This window comes from Amborella trichopoda, chromosome 2, assembly GCF_054954075.1.
Source record: "Amborella trichopoda isolate Santa Cruz 75 chromosome 2, AtrichopodaSantaCruz75HAP2 v2.0, whole genome shotgun sequence".
Taxonomy (NCBI): domain Eukaryota; kingdom Viridiplantae; phylum Streptophyta; class Magnoliopsida; order Amborellales; family Amborellaceae; genus Amborella; species Amborella trichopoda.
The window spans coordinates 13,483,581-13,504,268 of NC_142337.1; the positions used below are offsets into that span (position 1 = coordinate 13,483,581).

The 20,688-nt window shown below is 37.1% G+C and overlaps 1 protein-coding gene across 3 annotated transcripts in view; it reads left to right on the forward strand.

Moving 5' to 3' along the window:
- The first annotated feature begins 859 nt into the window (after positions 1 to 859).
- Positions 860 to 20,688, forward strand: part of FTSH12 (FTSH protease 12) — an 80,993-nt gene continuing 61,164 nt past the window's right edge. For all 3 annotated transcript variants that reach the window (XR_016049215.1, XM_011630175.3, XM_088858098.1), the window contains exons 1-3: positions 860 to 1,434; positions 1,991 to 2,178; positions 7,815 to 8,041. Coding sequence is in view for 1 of the 3 variants with exons in the window: in XM_011630175.3 (XP_011628477.2) it covers positions 997 to 1,434; positions 1,991 to 2,178; positions 7,815 to 8,041 (853 nt within the window). In the remaining 2 variants the exon portion in view is untranslated. The remainder of the gene's footprint in view (positions 1,435 to 1,990; positions 2,179 to 7,814; positions 8,042 to 20,688) is intronic.

A 20,688-nucleotide genomic window follows, 5' to 3' on the forward strand; every position in this document is an offset into this window, starting at 1 on the left:
AATTTAATTGAAGAAAAGGCGAAAATTTCAGATCTATGAAATTTTCATGATATGGTGCAATGAAAAAATTCATATAAAAAAAATTATTTAATCATAAATAAACATGCCAATTTTATTTGAGATATGAAGCCCCAATGATCAAAATCCACAACTGAATTTGATAAAAAAAAACTAATAAATGGACCAAAAATCTGTGTTTTTGGGTAGAACACAGGTTCTCGGAGAAGCAGCTTTTTGGGCAAAAATAAACCCATGATTTTTTGTTTTATGAACAAATTAAAATTTGAATCTAGTAAATACTTCGAATAGCAATCAAACTGCTCAAATTTCTTTAAGAACCATTAGGTATTGAGGAGATTATTGAAATAATGGCCGAAATTTTAAAAAACCTAAAATATCCACCATTTCAATCCAAGAAACTCTTTTTTTTTTAATGTTTAAATCCAAATTACTTGTTTTATATTTATTACATAGTGATTTAAACCATTAAAACATGAAAAAAAACCAAAAAATGACCGCAAACTGAATAAAACAAGGAGAAGAATTGGATTCACACTTTTCCTACTACATATAACGGTTTGTATTTCAAAATAACATCGTTATCGATAAATTACCGTTATTTACTCTAAAATGCCATTATATCGATGAATCGGTCCGATTAGCTGAAAACCAGCCGGTTTTAATAAAATATCGTCAGTTCGACATCAAATCGATTGATTTTGATACCGATTCTTTTTTAAAGAGGGCCGTCTATTAAGTAGTATTGCAAAACCGGCTTTAACCGGAGTGCAGCGGGTTCCGGTTCGGACTGTTCGGCACTACGCTACACTACATAATAACTTCCCGTAGTCGTTTGCACATGGAAGGTGGTACCCGTGCAACAAATGCATTGAGATGATAAACCCTTCTGAATCCCAGAGTTCATAGCTCGGTGCCTCCATTCCCGCCCTCTCATTCGCACCAGCCTCCTCTCCAGGGCTGCCTCTCTCTCAAGCCATGTCCTCTCAACCATTTAAACCACTTCCACTCTCCTCCATTCTCACCCAAAACTTAACCCACCCATTGCTATTAAACCTTTCTCCATCTCTCAACCAACTGAATTTCTTCACCTCTCAAAGGAGACTCTCTCACAGGAGGATCCATCTCCGTGCTTCTGCTTCCAACGAAAATGGTAAAAATGACAACCCACTAAGAAATTTTTCTTGGGAGAAAATAAGCCAGGGCGTTTCTCGAGGCTCCAAGCGCTTGTTCTCGAATTTCGGCAAGCAGCTCAAAGAAGAAACTGGTTTCGATGTGGAGGCGGCTAACTCTAGGGTAAATGGGTTTATGGAGAGATTTTCGAAAGCTAAAGAGCGAGGGAATGTGGTACTCGAGAGGTTGAGGGTGGAGTGGTTTCCACAGTTTATTGAGTGGAATAAATGGGATAATTGGAAGGTAATCTTTTTTCTGTTAATAATCAAGTTTATTGTTTTGACTGAATGATTCAAAGGTATGTTCGCATTTTTTATTTGAATCAAGATGTTTTTGCATTTTTGCTATCCTTATTTTTTTTGATGTGTTGGTTTTCTAAGTTTATTATTCTCCTTCATTGTCACCACATATTCCTTGAGACTTTGTTTGGGGTTGAAATTGTAGTTTTATGAGAAAAAAGGGTCGACATTTTGTTTAGACTTTTTTCCCTATATCATAATTTTGGATTTTACATTACACTAGGAAAGTTTGTAGTATGTGAACCTGCTCTGATCGAAATGAATAGGAATATTAGGATGTATGGTTTGAAGAGTGGTTAATATAGGCCATCTTATGTTTTGCCTGAATGGGATTCTTGAATTCATGGAATAGAGAGGTGTAATTCTTCTTGTCATTCTCTTTTGACTTTGTTTGGAATTTGTATCCTCTTGGATTTGGCATTTGAATCAAGTTAGTTGCTTGTTAATGAACCCATTGTTTTGATAAATGGAAGAATAAATTTTAGCTGGTTTTTCTTCAGGACCTCAAAAATTGGGAACCTGCCCGAATTGGTGCTTTATTGTTGTATACTTTTCTACTGGCGGTCACTTCTCATGGGATTTTTATGGCTGTCACGGTTCCACGGCTGGATCGTGGGGCCAAACAGAAGTTGACTGATGCATATATGGAGGCGTTGATTCCTGAACCATCACCAATTAATGTGAGGAAGTAAGGACATCATCAGCATAGTTTTGTTTTGATGCTGTTTCAATTTCTATTCATATCATTTAAATGTGGCGTTCTCTTTTACTGGCTTTATAAGAAATAATTTTTTTCTTTATTTTTTATTTTTGGGATAATTCAGTGGGGATGGGGTCTCTTAACCGTGATAGGAATGGAACTCAAGATGTCATGTCGTGGTGACCCACAAACCTACCACCTAGCCTTGAGCCCATTCCTAGAAAGAAATGGTTTTCCAACACATTGTATTCGTATATGCTAGAAAGAAATGCATTCTATAAGATGGCCATAATTATTTGACTTAAGTTGTTACTTATAACCGCGTCTTCTTGAAGTACATGTGCTTGCTTCTTGTTAATTTCCATGTGTGTGGGTTGGCCTATTTTCTCACTTACTAATATTCCAGACTGCTCATTGGAGATTAGTAGATAGGCATATATTGGCGGGCTATTTTAAAAATTTAGACTTTTAGTTATTCTCTGAGATCATTGTGTTTAAATGTTTTGAGGAAACTAATGATACAATGTTCACTTGAAGAAATCCAGAATCATGATTATTTAAGTCATAACAGCTTTTTTTATGGACAATAGTTGATGCTTTTGTGTTTTGTGGTACCCAAGATTCCATTGAATTAACACCTATGGGAGTTTTGTTTTGGACATACTAGGAGAAATGTTGGTTGTGTAAAATTCGAAAATAAATAGTAGGGAAAAGTTTATATAAGGTTGCAACCTTAAATTGTAGAATCACAGATGCACCTAAAAAATCTATCGGAAATGTTGTTTTAATGTTGAAGAAACCCTCTAATTGATCATCTCGACATTGAGATGTATGAATATGAAAAAAAAAAGTTTTTGAGTCCTAGAAATAGTGCATCTTGCAATACATTATCTAGACTGTCCATTTTCAAGATTTTCATATATTTATAGATCTACTTAACTTTGACCATTTTTGGAATTTAAAATTTTCTAATTAGGTATGAAAATAGGTTTTAAGATAATGCTAAGAATATTTTATAACAAAATTACATGTTATGATAAAATTTTAAGGTGCACCTTAATTGGATTATTTAAGGTTGCAACCTTATAGAAACCGCACCCTAATAGTATTAGGGAAATTATTGTTTAGAGTGAGCCAAAGTAGCTTAGGTTTAGGGGTGGCAATGGGTTGCAACCCAGACCCAACCCAAAAATGGGCTACCCTGGCCCGGACTTGGACCCGAATAGGTCCAGAGTCCCCAGACTCGGACCCGGACACAAATTGTTTATAAGGGACCCGGACTCGATCTAGCTCCAACCCAAAAATAAAAAACAGAGAGAGGAGAGAGAGAAAGCTTGAAACCCTAAAAAGAAGAGCGTACAGTTAGTTATGAGATGATTAATCCCCTCTGTTCATCTTATAAGAGAACAACAATGGGGATTAAACACATATTTCATATATATGTTAAATATATTGCATTATTTAAATGTTATAACTCTAAATGTCAATGTTGTTAGATTCGCTTCGAACCCTACTTTGGTTTGGTCTAAAAAAATGAAGCAATGCGATGCTTCGGCTGATGTGGGGGAAGACTTTGGTTCTTATTTATTTATTTAAAATACATAGAAATCTATTATTTAATTATAAAAATTTTAAAATAAAAAATTAATATTATATAAATTTATTTCTACACTTAATAATAAATATGATGGTTGAAATATTATTTTAGTACTATCATTTTTAAAGTTATATTTTAATCCTTAGAATTATCAGAATAATAATGAAAAGTACTTAGAATAGTGCTTACAAATTTTTTAAAAAATCAATCCTTTATTACTCCTTTTGACTGTTTTTGAGCCTGTCGGACTAGGTGAGGCAGTACTGCCTTGTTTGAATTCTCTCTATACGTGTTACAGTATGAAAGGGGGATTGTTTGTAATTCTCTTTATACGTGTCACAATATGAAGAGCTGGCATTTCCTTTTTGTTTTTTCTTGGTGTATGTGGCATTCACAAGTTTACATTGCTTATGGAAAGTTTTAAACTTTTAATAGTACTAACAAGTAAGTAATCTTCGGTTTGCCTCATTATTGAAGTAAGATCCGAAGACTTCGGGAGCTTCGCGAAGATAACAACAGTGTTAAATATAATTTAACGTAAGTAAATAAAATTCGCGTCGGGTCCACATTGACCTGGACCCTGACCCGAATACTATTCGGGTCCAAAACTTGCACACATATCCGGATCCAGATTAAGTCTACCCATCAAGGTCTCGGGTCTCTGAGTCCCGATTGCCACCCTTACTTAGGCCAAGCCCTAATCTCTTATTATGAGCTAAGACTGTGATCTTCTATCATGAAGTAACTTATCCCTAAGTTGTCAGTAATGAGATTCCCAGCCTTATTCATACTTGTCTTGTTCGATGATCAAAGCAGTTTTCCATTAACCATGGCCACTGTGCTACGAGCTCTTTCTCCTAAGAGGCTAAGCAATGGTCCTCTAGTGTTTATAAGTGTCATTACCTCTTATCGTTGGTTTTTATTCTTCATTAGAAAGGTTAACTAATGAAATGTGCCGTCTTTCTTGTCAGACGCCTAAAACGGGCAGTAGCCTCTTAAGGACTTGTGGCCAAACCTCTTGCAAATCTCCAATCTTCCACTTCCCATGGTAGCTGATTGCCTTCATTTCTCTTAGCAATCTTTTTTCTAGAGCCCAACCTTTAGAAGACCGCTTTCAGATGTTGAGACCAAAAGCCTTCTAGCCCTTCACGACCTTTTGCTAAACCTTTTTCTCTAAGTCTAATAAAATAATATGGACCCCCTCCCAAACCGGGATTTTCATTATGTCTTCTTTCTATTAAGCCTTCTCCCCGGTTCCTTCAAACCCTTCTCCTCCAAGCAAAGTTTGGATTGCTCCCATACTCCCCAGGATTCGAGTGTTTGGTTGGCCGATGATCTGCAACCCCCAACCATGCGGCAACAAGTTGTGAACGAGGACCAGCGAGCCCATAGTTGGTAGTTGCTATGCGCCGATTCTTATCAGAAATTGTCACAGTGTTCACCAATTCGTGATCTAGATCGACATTATCTAAAACAATGAAGGAACCAATTATCTAAATTTGAGAAAATTTAATAGGAAGTTTAGGAAAATAGAGATAGCTTGAGTGCTATTTCTCGACAAATAAAGTGGGATTCCAACATATCTAAGGACCTATGTAGGCCTATGACCAAAGACCAAATCATTGAAGTTGAGTAATAAAATTTTTGGGTCTTTAATTGTGGTGAGAGGCCACCTTTAGAGGAGAGATTCCTCAACTCTTTCTATGGAGACATTGATTGTACAATTCTGCCCTAGGTTTGGAACAATTTCCTAGGTTTGGAACAATTTCCTCCAAAGGTGAGAGTCCTGCTTCCTTTAATTTTTTGAGGGATTCCTTAAAACCCTAGCTTGTGGGTTCGAGGTTCTCCCCATTAAACTTGGGCACCTTCTCTAAATTACCCTCGTGTGGTACACCTCCATGTAAGATGCCCACCACCAAATCCTTGACCAATTCAAGCATTAGCATAAACAATAGTTCAAAATTTTCTGCCTCAGCTAATTTACCTCATTCCATACAACATCTATATACCCAAACCGTTAGCTCTTAAATTTGAGTTTAGACCACAAATTTGCCCTAATTCAGTCCTCAGATCCATCCCGTCATCCTCTTATCTTGCTGGATCAGCTAAATTTCAACAACTTTAACTACCGTCTAACTCTTTTATTTCAACTGTAAACTTCACCCTGACGTCACTAACCCATGGTAGTAAGTATGAATGGGTGACAAAAGGAGATAAGAGCTTGGGAAGCAAGTAGTAAAGTGATACATAATTTTCCAGAGCTGCATTTGTATTGATTTGGGGAATTTTAATTTGGGAAATGGCTGTAGATTTAAGTCTGATTCAGATAACTGGTCTAGAATTGTGGCTCTTCCCTTGAGCTTGGGGTTAGTGGAGCCTTTGGGTGTTACTTTGGAGGTTTTGGGTGACGTAACTAGATGCTGCCCCTTCAGATAGACGTAGCTGATGGCAAATTGAAGGACTTGATGCCATTGGTCAGAGAAGTTATAAGTTCAAAATATATACATTAGAACAAAGATAGGGTCGTCTAGGATTTGTAGGAGTGCGGTGTATTTGCAGTCAAATGCATGGATGAAGGTTTGTTGTAGCTGGTGGTTCCTAAGTTTTCCTAAGGATTTGGTTTAGAGACCAGAGACCCTACTTGCTGAACCTTTGGGTGTTATGTTGAGGATTTGGGTGGCTTATTGGATGTTGGCTCTCCAGATAGAAATGTAATTTCAAAATCTACACCTTAGCAATAGTGATATGAAAGATTAAATGGTCTGGGATTCGTAGGAAGCTGTTGTCTTCGTCAAATACATGGACAACGGTTTACTGTGTCTGGTGCTCAACAGCAAGCCTTTAAGTATGTTTTTTTTTGAAGAAGTGAAACCCTTGTTGTTGGTTCTTGTGATTCTCTATGAAGTAAAAGCCTTTCAATTTGATAGTTTTCAGACAATGGCATTCTTTCTATTTAACATGTAATTCCTATGTGTGCCTGAGAAGGATGATGATCATTTATTTTGCTTTACATGTTCTTGTTCTCATTCAAAGTTATGTTTTCATTAGCTATATTGATATCATCATTTTCACTCAAAAGAAAAAATTTAAATGGTTTCCTGGGTATGTTGAGGAAACAGGTCGTTATATTCATAGATTCCTTCATTATCTCTAGCGAAAGATTCCTACCTCTCAAAAAAAGGAAGAAAAGAAAATCTAATAATGGATTCTTTCTTTTTCCATCAAAACATCATGAATTGTCTTTTGTATCTAATCATCATATGGAGTATTGAAGCTTGGGATTTTGACTTCAATTATTTTCTTCAACAAATTATATGTAATCATTTCAATGAATGTCTTTGGTTCATGTATCCTATTATTACCTGTATTAGGTTTTCTTGAGCGCTTGTCTTTTAAGTTGCCTTCCAGGTTCTCATTGACTAAAACATGGAGTGGACTTATTCTCAGAATTGGTTTGATTGATTGCAATTTGGACGAATGGCTAATTGTTTAATGTGCTATTCTTTGGTTCGGCCAGCCAATTTTTACATCATCATCATCATGATTTGAGCCTTATCTCAACTATTTGGGGTCGGCTGTATGAATCATATTCCGCTATTGCACTCTATCAAGGACCATATCCTCAATCAGACCATAAGATACCGTATTTTTTCTCACTACTTCAGCCGTACCCTTTGGAGCCTTCCCTTGCCCTTTTAGAGTATTCCACTTGAATCAAATCACCCCTCGTAATTGTTGCTATTCTAGGGCGGTGCTGCACATGACCAAATCACCTAAATCTACTTTCTCTCATTTTATCGCTTATTAGAACTACCTCTAAGTACCCTCGAATGTATTCATTCTGAATTTTATCCTTCCTTGCCTTGCCACTTATCTATCTTAATGTCCTCATCCCATCTATACTTTCTATACTTAATCTATGGATATGTTGTTTATTGACCATCCAATTTTTATGTTGTTCATAAAAATAACGTTTGTATTGTTTTGTTTTCTTTGCATCTAGTTCTAATTTTGTAATCATATGCAGATTCAAAAAGGGTATGTGGAGGAAGACAATGCCAAAGGGCCTTCGAATGAAAAAATTCATTGAGGGCCCTGATGGGATACTTATTCATGATAACTCGTATGTGGGGGAGGATGCTTGGGAAGAAGATCCAGCTCCCAGTCAGGAAGATGTGGCAAAAATGATTGACCAAGAAACAAGTTTGGACCCAGAACAAAGAAAGGAATTAAAGGAAGAGTTAGGCATTAGAGGTTAGATTAACATATTTTCATTGTTATTTATTTCGCTTTTGATTTGAATTATTGTACTTATAGCTTAGTTAATTATCGACAATTGAAAACTTCGACTTGGGTAGGGCTTCAGCCCATGTCATTGGTCGGATTCAGTTGAGTCTCAACAAGTGTTGGCTTTCTCTGTTAGAAAAATAACATAGTAACTTGGAGAACTGGTGAGATTCTGTCTGTTCCTGAGGTTTTTCAACACTAATCAACACCTAGGGTCCGAGAAACTTGGGTAAGTTATAATCGCACTCGTCATGTTTTTAAACATTGGTTATTGATTTTGCACTATTGTTCTTTGTTAGTTTCTAAAGTAGAAGGCTGATATTGATTATAATGTGTACATGTGTAGACACACACGTGCAATTGCCACTGTACCTGTATACATACTGATTATGTATAATTTAAGCACATGCATATAGTTTCATTGTGCATGTCGATATGTGTATGGATATCTTGCATGACCTTGCTTTACTGTGTCCTTGATATAAACACCATTCAACTAGTGCAGTTTATTGCTTTATATATAGGCAACTTTCTTAAGTTAGATAGAATGTGCCTCGCATGTTTTAACTCATGCACTTTTTTTATAGGTAAAAGTGATGTTGTTAAAAGGGTGAGGCTTGTATAAGGTGCGCTCCTTATACTATACAAGCGCACCTCTAAATTTTGCTAGAAATTGTAGTTTCGGTGTCGGAAACTTTACGATGACTTGAAAATCCATGTTTAACCGTAATTATGAAATTGAAAATTCTATAAACTGTGCCGATCTAGTAGATTGATAAACACTTGAAAATTGACGGTCCAGATAACTTGTTACAAGATGCACTATTTTTAGGCCTTGAAATTCTTTTTTTTCTTTATATCCAAATATATTGAGGTCGAGATAATCAATTAGTAGATTTTCCAACCATGTAAACTCTTTTTTACTAGATTTTTTAGGTGCACCTTACTTCTGGAGTATAAGGTTGCAGCCTCATTTAAACTTTTTCCTTGTTAAAACTTTGTTGCTAAAGCAATATTCATCGTCATATCCTTAGTTTAAACTCGTGTGTGCTTTCAAAAGTGAAAGAGGATCCCATGAAAATTCTTAACATGAGCTTTCTGTTTATGTATAAATGTTTTATAGTTCAAATATGAACTTCTCAATGTAAGCTAATAAGTTGCTTAACACAAAGGGAATTTGACGTTCCAATACGAGAGCATAATGTTGCAAAACGCAAATGGAATTTGAGGTTCCAATATGAGAGAAAAGATTTGAATGCTTGTACTTCATTATGAGAAGGTGATGTCCGCAACCATTGGGCCTGTCATTATACAAAACATTAAATGCATTATTGGGGCTTGTATTGTAGAACTAAATTAAAAATGGTCCTTAAAAATATGGGATGATTTGGTCATTGAATAGTAGGGGCTTTACTGTTTTTTGGTACTTAAAATTTTTTATTCTTTGTAGTCCCCTCTATGTAATAGAATTTCTAAAGTACATGAGAGTGAAACCTAGGGATGAAAACACATAAACCTTACAATATTCTTAAATAATCATGACAAAAACCGCGTTTAAAAAATTAAGTCTACAATTGATTTTTGGTCGGTCAGACCTTCAGTAACCAAATAAATTTCCATTTCCACAAAGGGGGCCACAAGGGGTTAAAATTTTGGCCGTGTCCCCCTTTCAAGATATTTTGAGAATTTTCTAAAGCTATTTAAATGTTTCGAAAGAATTTTCAAAAGCATTTTTTGAAGGATATCCCCCCTAAGTGCAATAGGTAAAACTGCTTAGTCATTTTAGTCTCATGGGCTTCAAGGTAATTGGTTTTCAACTTTTGATGGGGTGACCTCAAGGTTCCTCCATTGTGCAACTCTTCAACTTTACTTTTGCATACCACTATAGTGTACCAGTTTGACTTGTATTACGCCTTTGTTCATGAGTAAACACATTACGATATTTTCATGCACAACCTATGTGGTTCACAAATTGACCATTTCCCATTGATATAGGAAAATAGTGGAATAATGATGGGCAAAACATTTGGTATATGTCCAAGGGCGTATGTGAACGATATTTGCTCTCCCCTGTATTGGGAAGCTTAGGGACATTATAGAAAGCTGAGCTCTCCCTTTATCTCTCATAAACAGCATAGATTGCAGTCCCCCTTCCTCCAAAATACAGCTGATTGAGCTCTCCCTTTGTCTCTAATACAGGAGCCTCCCCCTCCCTCGCTAATACAAGGGCCTATTGAGCTCACCTTTCTGTCTCAAAAGCACAAAAGAGAGCCGATCTCTCCCTTCCTCTCCCTAAGAAAGGATAGATTGACCCTCCCCCTCTCTTTAAAATAAGAAAGATTGAACTCTCCCTTTGTTTCTCTAATTTAGAGCATATTGAGCTCAAGGTTTCAAAAAACGCTAGGCGGCCTGCCTGGCGCCAAGAACCTCGGGTGCCCTACGGTTCAAATTCTTAGTCTTTTTTATATATTTGCTATCCAAATGCACATATATGCATATATTTGTGTCAAAATTTGTAATTTATTCCATTTGAAATTGAAAATATCGCAAGTTCGCAACATACGTTTTTATATACTGACATATCACATGTCTCAGCCTCTCAGGTAATCAGGTTGAGAATAAACTTATTCAAAATTTCGAACCATACAAAACATTTAAAAGTCTAATAGGCTAGGTCTGTAACTCTCATATTCTCCATATTCCATATCCATAAAATAAACCATAATACCATCCAAGTCTCCAACTGTCCAAGTCATCAACAAACTGACTTCCAAAACTATAAAAAATTCAGTAAACCACACAACGAAATAGTCCAAAAAGGCAAAAAAATTGCAAATCACATAACTAAATAAAAATCGTTCAAACTCCAAATGTCTAAAGCCCAAACCAAAATGGTGCAATAAAGTATTAAAGTTACTTCAAAAGCAGAGATAAGACAATCAGGACATCAATAAGAATCAGAATCATCATCTTCATTGCTTTCATCTGCATTAGAATTGAGGCCGTCATCATCAGAATCATCACCCTCTTCAACATATTCTTCTGAATCTGCCTCCTCTTCCTCTATCTCCCTCCTTGAAGTACCAACAGAAGAAGTTGCTCGAGTGGCCCTCCTAGGATCAGAAGCTTGCTTCCTCGACCATTTTCAATGTCAAACCCTCCCCAGGGAAGACCTCCTCAGTACCAAGATCATTAACTAGCCAATCTGAAGCATTCTCCATGTCCTTCTAAGAGATAGGGTCCTTCATAGGTTGGTTTTTCTTCTCCTTGAGTCTTTGATTCTCTCAAACAAAAACCGAGTCATTGAGCCTCTTTTGCTCAAGCCTATTTCTTCTCTTTGTATGCACCTATAAGGAAAAATAATGCATAAGTAACTACTATAGGTCTATGATCTTCTTACCTTTTATGAATCTATATTACAAAATGAACTTATAAACAAAAAAAACATATAAAATTGTAAAATAATAAAATAGTAAAATACCATCTCAAATGAACTCCAATTGCGCTCACAACCAGACGAGGTAGTTGTCAAACTCAAGATCCACATAGCCATCTTCTGGAGGTTTGGAGCGCTACTCTCATGTTGTTTCCACCATTGGGCTGCAATATGTGGGCAGCCTTTATAATTAATTTAGGTATTTAACATTATCAGAACTTGAAAGAAAATTATAAATTTATATTTTATAAAACAAAGTTACATAAGTCAAAAGAATATTACCTGGTTCGTCTTTGTTTCTCTGCCTTAATGCCATATTTTTCCCAAACGACATCAAAGAATACTTGTACGAAATTAGCTCTTTAGTTGATATCTTATCTTGGATATTTGGATCAGGAACTAATTTCTCAAGGCATTCATTAAAGCCATCCATGATTACCCCTTTTGACTCAATATCTGCATCTGCATAAAAGAATTTGGGGTTCAAGTAATACCCCACTGCATGCAATGGTCTATGGAGTTTCCTATCCCATTTGTCATCTATAATCTCCCAAATTGGGGCATACTTCGCTGCATCATTGCTCAAATTCTCTGCAATCTCATTCTTAGCCCTTTCCATTGCATCATATATAAATCCCATGGAGGGCTTATCAACATCAACCAAGCGCAAGATCTTCATCAAGGGAATAACTACTAATATCACATGCTTCACCCCCAGTGTTTTAAAATGCGGGATGCGGCCCTGATGTGGTGGGGGGCCGATGCGGCCCGGATGCAGGTGCATCGCGATGATGTGGTCAATAAATGTAAAAAAATTCTAAAATTTTTTAAAAAAATAAGTTAACGCATAGGAAAAAATATGAAAATAAGTTAATGCATAGGAAAAAATATGAAGGTGATATATGTGATAGTAGGTATTTTAGTTTAATGATGAACTTCAAAACTATTAGCTGTTGGAGATTCTGTATCTAGTTATCCACCCATATAAGTATTTCGACAGAGTAAGCATATCACACAATTTCTATCTTTGGGATTTTTTAGTTTAGCATATTTCCTAGCCAGATCCTTATTACTAGAAGATTGGGAAGAAGACATTGCCCAAAAAATATGTATAATAGTAATATTGTACAAGAAGGAAAAAAAATTTACCGACTCTGTGAAGTACTGCTCGATTTCTTTACGACCTCTAAAACCCCCGATTTCTTATCATAAATTCACCTTAACATCTCCAAATCAACAATCAAACGCATCCAATGAACATTCAAGTATCAAACAACCGCCAAATCAAAGATTTCGATGAAAAAAAAAATTTCGCCTAAATTTTTTTTTACCTCAATTTGATGTAAAAAAAGCCACAAAAGTGGCTGAAAATCTTTGTTTAGGGCCCCTAATACCCCCCCAAACAGTTTCTCTAACATTTGGATGGTCAAAAAGACCATTTTGCCCCTCCCCGAGGGGCAAAACAGGAAAACATTCGGCAGACATTGTAGCAGTGGGATGCGGTCCTGATGCGGCGCATATGCGGCCACATCTGTCAAAAGCGCATGTGCGCCTGTTTCTGATGTGGATGCGAGCGCATCTCGCGTGATGCGACGGTATTTTAAAACACTGCTCACCCCACGCCAAAATATTTCAAAAGAATAATATCTCGTGTCTTTTTTCCCTTGCATCTCTAGACCACTTGTACCTATTCCACTCCTCTGAAGCAAACATAGACCTTAATGCGATCCTCCTCTTATACATGCTCTGTAGACTAAGGTAGGCAGTGGCAAATCTAGTGACCCCAAGCCTCACTAGCTCTCTCGTTTTTGTAAACTTGCGCTTCATGCTAAAGGTAAGTATGCGACTGTATATGAAGAGTTTAACCTCCTTAGCCTTAGAAATAATTCCTTTAATAGGAGGTAATTCACCAATTGCCTCAAGCATAAAATCTACGCAATGTGCAGCACAAGGAGTCCAAAATATGAGAGGTCTCTTTTGTTGAAGCAAATTACTTGTAGCTAGATTGGAAGCAACATTATCTGTGACCACTTGAATTACAAGTTCCTCCTCAACCTCCTCAATGCCCCGCATCATGAACATCATTGGAAGCAACGACCACTTGAATTACAAGTTCCTCCTCAACCTCCTCAATGCCCCGCATCATGAACATCATTGGAAGCATCGATTGAGCACAAAAAAACTATACCCGTGGGACAATTTACTAATAAATTCATGTTACTCCTCCTCCTCTTATCACTTCACATATCTGTCATCAAAGAAACCCCAAATTTAGCCCATCCCTCTTTATGAGTCTTGAGATATTCATTAGTGTACTTGACTTCTTTCTTCAGTAGTAGCTCTCCAATCTCATAAGGAGTTGGAGCTTTCAAACCTGGCCCAAATTGCCCAATTGCTTCCAACATTGTATGGAAGCTATTCAAACGAGCAGTGTTAAAAGAAATGCTCGCTTGGTAAAATCACCGAGCAATATACTCTATCTTCCCTTTTAAACCTATTTTCAATTGTCACTTATTTTTTCCCCTTTTCCTTGCCTTTCTCAATTACTGTCTCAGGGCTAGGTGTAAAAAAACTATCTATAGGCCCTCTCGTACGAGTCTTCTTAGATCCAAAAGCCCTCTTAATCTTAGAGCTCTAAGTACCAACCATGGCTACCTCTTCTTCCCCCTCTTCATTATACTCTTCTTCAGTTTCACTATTATCATGAAAAATATGAGCCCCTAACTTTAATTCTGCTATATCCTTTATTTTTGCAATTTTTTTACTCTTTTCAGCTTCAATGTACTTCAAAATTTCTTTCTTTACAAGATCTGGGACTTTCTTACATGGGGTGACATCACCTCTAATACCGGCAAGATGTTTCTTAAATCTATTTATGCCGGCATTAGAAACATGTCCACATAAATTGCACATAATTTTATTTCTGTCATTCTTATTAGGGTTAACACAATATTTCCATCTTGGATCTCTAACCCTAGTAGACCCCGCAGAAGACATCTCAAATTGAAAAAATAACATTCAAATAAAGATTACAGACTGACCTTTTCTACCCAATCTCGGATCTTTGATGTTGGTTATCTCAATCGAGCTACGAATCTCAAAAGTCATCTAACACCACTAATAACACCCTAAAAATAATGAAAAACAAACTTTATCAATCCACAAGAAGTACTTTCGATTCTCTACAATTGCTTTAGATTCTCATAAATAAGTTTAAGATTGAGGGTTTCTTGTTTTTTTTTTTCAGTTTGTTGTACCCCTAAACTTCTTTTATACAAACTTGGTGGTCAAAATGACCCCCTTTGCCCGTTTGGGCGAACTTTAAAAAAATAAAATCGTAAACTGTGCTAGGAGCTCGCCTGGGTGCCCAGGTCGAGGCGTGCGGAAATATTTTTTTTGGCGCCTAGGCGGGTGCCTAGGCGCCGGGCAGACCCTTTTTATAAACATTGATTGAGCTTTTGCATTCTCTCTCTAGAACCAAACTTCCGACCTCTAAATAGGGAATGAAGGTTGCATTGGATGTCATCGTTTTGACTTCTCCTATTTTATGCATTATCCATTTGGTTGCTTGCCATTTGGCCCTGAACATTCGATGAGTTTTTTGCAACAATGGAGCAAGGTTTAGGGGAGAAATGTTAAATGACACAGTTATGAAGGTGTACAATAGGTATTAGAAGAAGTGTGGGCTCACTAATTGTGCTGTTGTGGCTAAAGAGATGTACTACCTTTTCATTTATTTCTCTGGTACTTCCTCTCTAATTATTTCCTTGCTTTCTTTTGTGCTTTTTCTCTCATAATTTCCATGCTTTCTCGAGTAATTTCCCTCTCCTCATTATTTTTGTGCTTTGTCTAGCACTTTCTCCCTTCTCTCCTTTGTCTCTTTCTCTCTATGGTACTTTGTCACACCTTTGCTTTCAGTTCTTGGCTTTTGTCTCTCTTTAAGTCTCTGTTCAAGTTAAGATTTTAGAGTATGGGGTCTCTCTCTAAATTCCTTCATTATGATTCTTTTCTCTCCTCCCTGCTCCGTTTTCTGTTTACTCAAGGCTTATGTTTCCTTCCCCTCTGCCTCATTTTGAGCTTCCTCTCTCGAAGTGTATTCGACATTTCTCTGTCCTTTGCCTTTGCTTCATGATTGGCTCTCTCTTGATTTCTCTAAGTTAAAATCTTAATTTTGGAAAAGGGGAAGGCAAAAGTGAGATTCAAAGCTCAGAAATTGCTGTTAGCGACATACCCACCCAACTTTCCTCTCTATCTCTCATCCAGCTATTCTCTCTCCTCTCTTTTCAAGTATTCTCTCTTTTGTCCAATTATCCTCTCTCTCTCTCTCTCTTGTCATCATTTATACACTTTTGGATCTCTTTTGCTCTCTCTAATTTAAAATTATAAATTTTTGAAAAGGGAAAGTGAAGTTACAAAATCAAAGTGCTTAGAATTCGCTGCTTGCATCATACCCCACCAACTTTTCCCTCCTTCCTTCCCCTCCTAACTTTCCCTTTTCCTCTCTAGCTCTATGTCTCTAATCCACCTATTCTTTCTCCTCTCTCATCAAGTATTCATTCTCTCTTCCATCCAACGGTCGTCTCTCTCTCTCTCTCTCTATATATATATATATATATATATATATATATATCTCTTGTCAGCAACTCGTTCCCTCACTTGTCCTCCCAAGTCACCATCACTATAAATAGAGAACATGAAACAACTATGGTAGATATATCACATAAATATGAAACTTTCATCCCATGGTTTTTATTATATTTTGGCTTATTTCTTAGGAGTAATTTGTTTCTTTCTCCAAGTAATTTAAAGGTTAAAGCTTGAAATTCATGAAAAATAAAAAATGAAATTCATTTTTTATGTAAAATGGGGCCTATCTCAACACCTTTGATGGTTCTTTATAAATTCATCAAGCCATGCATGCTCATGGAGAAACCTTTTATTGGTTGTCTTTTACCAAAGGTGGCATCCCAACAAATTCCTTAAATCCTAGTAGGTAATTTCATCCTAATATGAGAAAATGACCCCAACTTGGCTGCTGCTCCTCTTGCCAAGGTCAAGATAGTCATTGTTTACTTCACGGCCAAATAATTTATAACATAGTTTAAGGTATTTTAGTCCTTAGAGAGAGTAAACAAATGTGTGTATATGAGAGAGAGAGAGAGAGAGAGAGAGAGAGAGAGAGAGAGAGAGAGAGAGAGAGAGAGAGAGAGAGAGAGAGAGAGAGAGAGAGATGCTTGTTTTTGTGCCATTTAAAGGTTGTGAGAGCATGTGATTAACATTTGTAGTGGATTATACAGTCTAGTGGGAGTGTATGATGTTTGACTGACCAAGGGTTAGGTGGTCTATCGCCTTGGTCATGTCTAAAACCCTTATACCTGGCATATGGCACCACCGAAAAGGGTTTACCAAGGGTCAGAGGTCGGAGAGATACCTAGAGATGGATTGTAGGCCAGGAGAGCTGTGTGGTCTTGTGTGTGCGGATGTAGGCCTGTGAAAGTGAGGGTTAAATCCTCAACAAACTTCAGCTTGGCATGTTCATACGACAACCGTATTACTGAGAAACAATCTTCAAAAGGGATATGTGTACATGTGCACAGAGATAGTCCCCTTTGCAATATAGTAACTTGTGCTTGACTTGCTCTTAAGGGCGGGGGGGGGGGGGGGGGGAGGGGGGAACTATAATCAACATTCTGGGACTGTGGTTGTACTATTTATTAGCTAGGTTTAAGGAGCCAATCACGAGTCCCTATATGAGACTATGGGTCATGGGTTTTATTAGGTTGGTTTGAGAAGATAGTTGTAGATCATGATTACTGGGTTGAGTGGAGACTGGAGTTTCCTTATAGTCACTTATTTTGACCTATTGGTACAAGTCATACTTTTAGATTTTATTATTAGAAATATTTTTGCAATTTTTTTTAGAATTTTTAAAACTAATTTCTGTTGGGGTTTGTGGCCTTTAAAGGCTTAGAGATCTTGTATATAAAATCTTTTATAGTGATTTGTGCACTTCATTAGGAGTATACTGTGGCTGATTGACATAGGGTTGGGCAGTCTATGACCTGGGTCATGGCCAAAATCCTTATCCCCAGGCATGTGGCACCCCCATTAAGGGTTCATTGTGGGTCATCCCTTATTGAGGTTGGAGAGATGCCAAAGGACGTTTGTAGGCTAGGAGAGCTGTGTGGTCTTTTGTGTGCGAAGGAAGGGTCTGTGAAAGTGAGGATCAAATCATCAACAAAACTTCCGCATGACATTGTACATATGACGATTGTATTTTTGGGAAGCAACCTTATATAGAGGGACACGTGTATATATGCATAGAGAGAGCGTCCCCTTGTATTGTGTGTGCATTTTGACTTGCTCTTAAGGGGGAAACCTGTAGTTCACATATTGGGATTGTGGTTTTATTGTATATTGGCTAACTTTGATGGGTTAGTCATGAGCCCCTACACTTGATTGAGGATCATGAGTCCCATTTGTCTAGTTTGAGAAGATAATAGTGGATCATGGGGCCTGGCACGGGTAGTACCCTAATATTCATTTGTGTTTTACCGATTAGGTACCTATTACTTCTAAATTATATTTTTGTGTGTTTTATATTTTTATGAAGCTCTAGAAATATTTTTTTCAACTTAAAATGTGTTCCTAACTTCCAATGAATTTTTGGAAATTTTTAAAATTTAAAAACAAATTTTAAAGGCCGAAAACCCCTAAAAGGTTATTTCTGGAATTTTAAAAATACGAGGGTATTTCTGTATTTTTTGAAATTGTATGTGGGACTCACATGGGGGGGTGAAGGGCACAACCTCATACATGGGGAAAATCACGTGGAGCCCACTTGTCCCACTAAGTGGGGCTCCTACTTTATGTGCGATTTGTTTTAAAATAAAGAACAAAATAAATTTTTAAGTAATAAAATATTTTTTTAGTGAACATATTTTGGCTAAGATTATCTGAGTGACGTTCTTATTATCTAGAATTTTTTTGATCAAGTCATAATTTGATTAGAGGTCCTAATTATCTCTTTGTAAGAGGATAAGATTCCCAGTTTATCTTGGATTGTTCTAGGATAAAATTGATTAGTCAAAAGTTCTAAATGAATTAGAGGTGGATAGGGGTCAAATCTCAGGGGATAAGTTCTTACAAATTCACTCTAGATTATGAAGGCTAATCTTGGAGATGAATGGATCAAATTAAAGTTCTCTCTCACCTCATAAATCACCTAAATAATTTTAGTTCAAGTTGAACTCCTAATTCGATTGGGACGCCCTAGGCCCTAGTGGTCCATAAATAAGGGGTTCTCCCCCTCATTCCTCACATTTCTGATCTCTCTCATTGTCCTCCACGCCCCTCGCTAAACTTCTGTTGTCTAGCTCTCTATTTATAAGGATCCTAGATTGTAGTAGGTCGAGTTTATTGTATTGGTGGCACCTCTAGGTAGAATTTCCAACAATTAATAAAAGAAAAAAAGAATTTCTTTTGAATTTATAGCTCGGAATTCTTGTCATAGCCACCTTTCAATTTCTGTTGTGAATTCCTTTAAAAGGTTATTTTTGAAAATATTGTAGTGTGTAGGGGCACATGTGGGGTCCTTGAATCCAGCCCCACATGTATGCCACATCCCATGGGTGGGTCGTGGGGCCCATGTCACCCATAGTGGTGGCAGACCCCTCTCCTTTTTTTGTTTTACAATTTATTTTAATTAAAATATGTTTTTAAGTTAGAACATCTTTTAAAGAGATAAATCAGGAAGTTCTAGAAGGTTTTTGGATTGGTCTAATCCCAATTAGATTAGAAGTGGGAATAAGTCAAATATTGAAAGAATAAGGTTCTTGATATTTCTCCTCACAAATTTCCTAAACTCCTATTGGTCATGGTGAGTTATAATTAGATAGGCATAATTAGGGGCTTGAGGCCTATATAAGGAGGGGGGCCCCCCTTCATTCTCTACACAATTCCTTAGGCCCTAGCCTCCCTCTTGCTCTTGACTTTCTCTCTCCACCATGCCCCACTCGCTCTCTCTAGGTGGCATGCCACACATAAGAAAAAAAGGGGTGGCAAACCTAACCCTAGTTAGGGTTTGAAAAGAGAGGGGCACTCCCAGCCCTAGAAAAAGGGGGGTGCCTTAAGGCATGCCCTAATTGTTCATAAGGCTTTCCAATAACCCTAATTGTGTTTTATGCTATCTAAAACCCTAGTTTGAGAGGTATTGCCTAAGGAAGTTTCTCAACTCTGATAATTCAGCAAGACCAATTGGATTGAAGTACATCATTGGTCAGGAAAATGGTTTGGGGTGTGTAAGTTCTATGGGGGTGGCCCTAGGTACATGCTAGCTTTTATTTTTCAGTCGTATTTGCATAGTTTCTTGAATTTTCAATAGCATTATTTGTATTAAAATTGTTAGGGAAAGCTTGAATTTCATTCTTGGGTTGTGCTATTCAATTTGGGAGTAAAAAGGTCTTAGGTTGTATTTAGGGTTTTGTTTCTTAGTTATAACAATGTTTTTTTGGCACTTGTAAGTGAAATCAGATTGAATTAATAGAAAAAAAAAGAGATTTTTTTTTTTTACTGCCTTGAACTCCACATAGCCACTTTTGAGATCGAGAGAGAGAGAGAGAGAGAGAGAGAGAGAGAGAGGTAGATAAGCGTAAAAACGAGTTGAAGCGGAGCAAGAAATGAAAAACTTAGAAGTCTGTCCGTAATAATCTACATGATGATTGGTAAAAAGTGGTCATGAGAGTCAGCACCATCAAATATATTGGATGATGGTGCTGGAGTGGCGTTGTACCTACCCATAGTGTCGTGTTATGGTACTTCTATAAAAGTCAAATTAATGATTATGGGGATGTTGTCTTGATAGAACTTCTGATGGCATATCAAATTATTTATTTTGTTTGTGGTTGTGACATTTGGAGACATTTGTGGCATATTCACTTAAGTGAAGATAATTTTTGTGCTCCTGCCAGAGAAAAATATCAATCTGCTCCCTCGAGCAAAACCCCTAGCAAGGAGTAAAAATTTTGGGGTTATAACTTGCTCAACCTAACAACCAACACAAGCGAGAAAGTTTCAAAAAGCAGACCATCCAAGCTGGCCAACTTGCCTAATGTAGGAGGCTCTGGCTCCACTCCTTTTGAAAAGTCAAGGTTCGGCAAAAAATGACATTTTGGTATGC